This window comes from Myotis davidii, unplaced genomic scaffold (genome assembly GCF_000327345.1).
Source record: "Myotis davidii unplaced genomic scaffold, ASM32734v1 scaffold478, whole genome shotgun sequence".
Taxonomy (NCBI): Eukaryota; Metazoa; Chordata; class Mammalia; order Chiroptera; family Vespertilionidae; genus Myotis; species Myotis davidii.
Window position 1 is genome coordinate 4,414,222 of NW_006289570.1, and position 883 is coordinate 4,415,104.

Sequence of the window (883 nt, forward strand, 5' to 3'; positions counted from 1 at the left end):
GGCACAGGGAGGTCAGAGGCCTTGGTCCCCACCCCACCCCCAGCCTGTGTGCCCCAAAGCCTCCTCCGGCTTACCTCTCGGACCACATTGTGGTTCAAGATGAGGAGGAGCAGGGCCGAGGCCCCCAGGAAGAGCGCCCTCCGCATCTGCAGGACAGAGAGAGGCTGGCCCACGCCCCAGCGCTGCCCATACACCTGTCGCCAGTTATTCTCGGCCCCTAGCATAGGAGGCACCCTTTCCTCTGGGCGGACCAGCTATACCCTCCTCGAGGTCAAGGGCAGAAACCCTTATTCTTCCTGCCTTTCCCCCAGATGCTCTGTGGGACCCAGACAATGCTGTGCCCTCCCTCCTCCGGAGCCTCGGGAACTCCCCATTGGATAGTCCCAGAGCCTGGGGAGCATCCTAACTCTCTGACCCGCACCCCCACCCCCACTTGTTTTTACACCACACTGCCTCCATTCTCCAAATGGGGGTCCCTGGCCCCACCCAGGCCTAGGGGTTTCCTGGAAGCTCCTTAGGGTCCCACTTGGCAGTCTGGCTCTATCTAGCAAGTGCCTTGACGCCCCTTCCTCCCACCCCCTCCCCCACATACATCCCCTGCACCTGCTGGACCAGCGCCTTGGGATAGGCCCGCGGGCCGCCGCTCGGACTCTCCTGCGGGAACTGGGCCGCCTGCTCCTTGCCCACGTAGGCCACTGCGATCCAGCCTCCCCCTGGCACCTCCTTCTCAGCATCCACGTTGTCCATCTGGGGGGCAACGGCCCATGGGCAGAGGGAGGAGAGGACGTTAGGAGGGTCAGACACACGGAGGATGCAAGGCCAGGGTTTGGGAACAAGCTGGGATCTCAGGTTTTAGAAGCCCGAACGCTGGGGGCCTGGGGGC

General features: G+C 63.8%; 1 protein-coding gene across 1 annotated transcript in view; it reads right to left on the reverse strand.

The window, feature by feature from the left end:
• The window catches only part of RNF215 (ring finger protein 215), a 25,921-nt gene extending 25,050 nt beyond the window's left edge, over positions 1 to 871 (reverse strand). The window contains 2 exon segments of the mRNA XM_006779375.2: positions 33 to 146; positions 604 to 871. Coding sequence (XP_006779438.2) covers positions 33 to 146; positions 604 to 747 — 258 coding nt within the window. The 5' untranslated portion in view covers positions 748 to 871.
• Between the last annotated feature and the right edge of the window lie 12 nt (positions 872 to 883).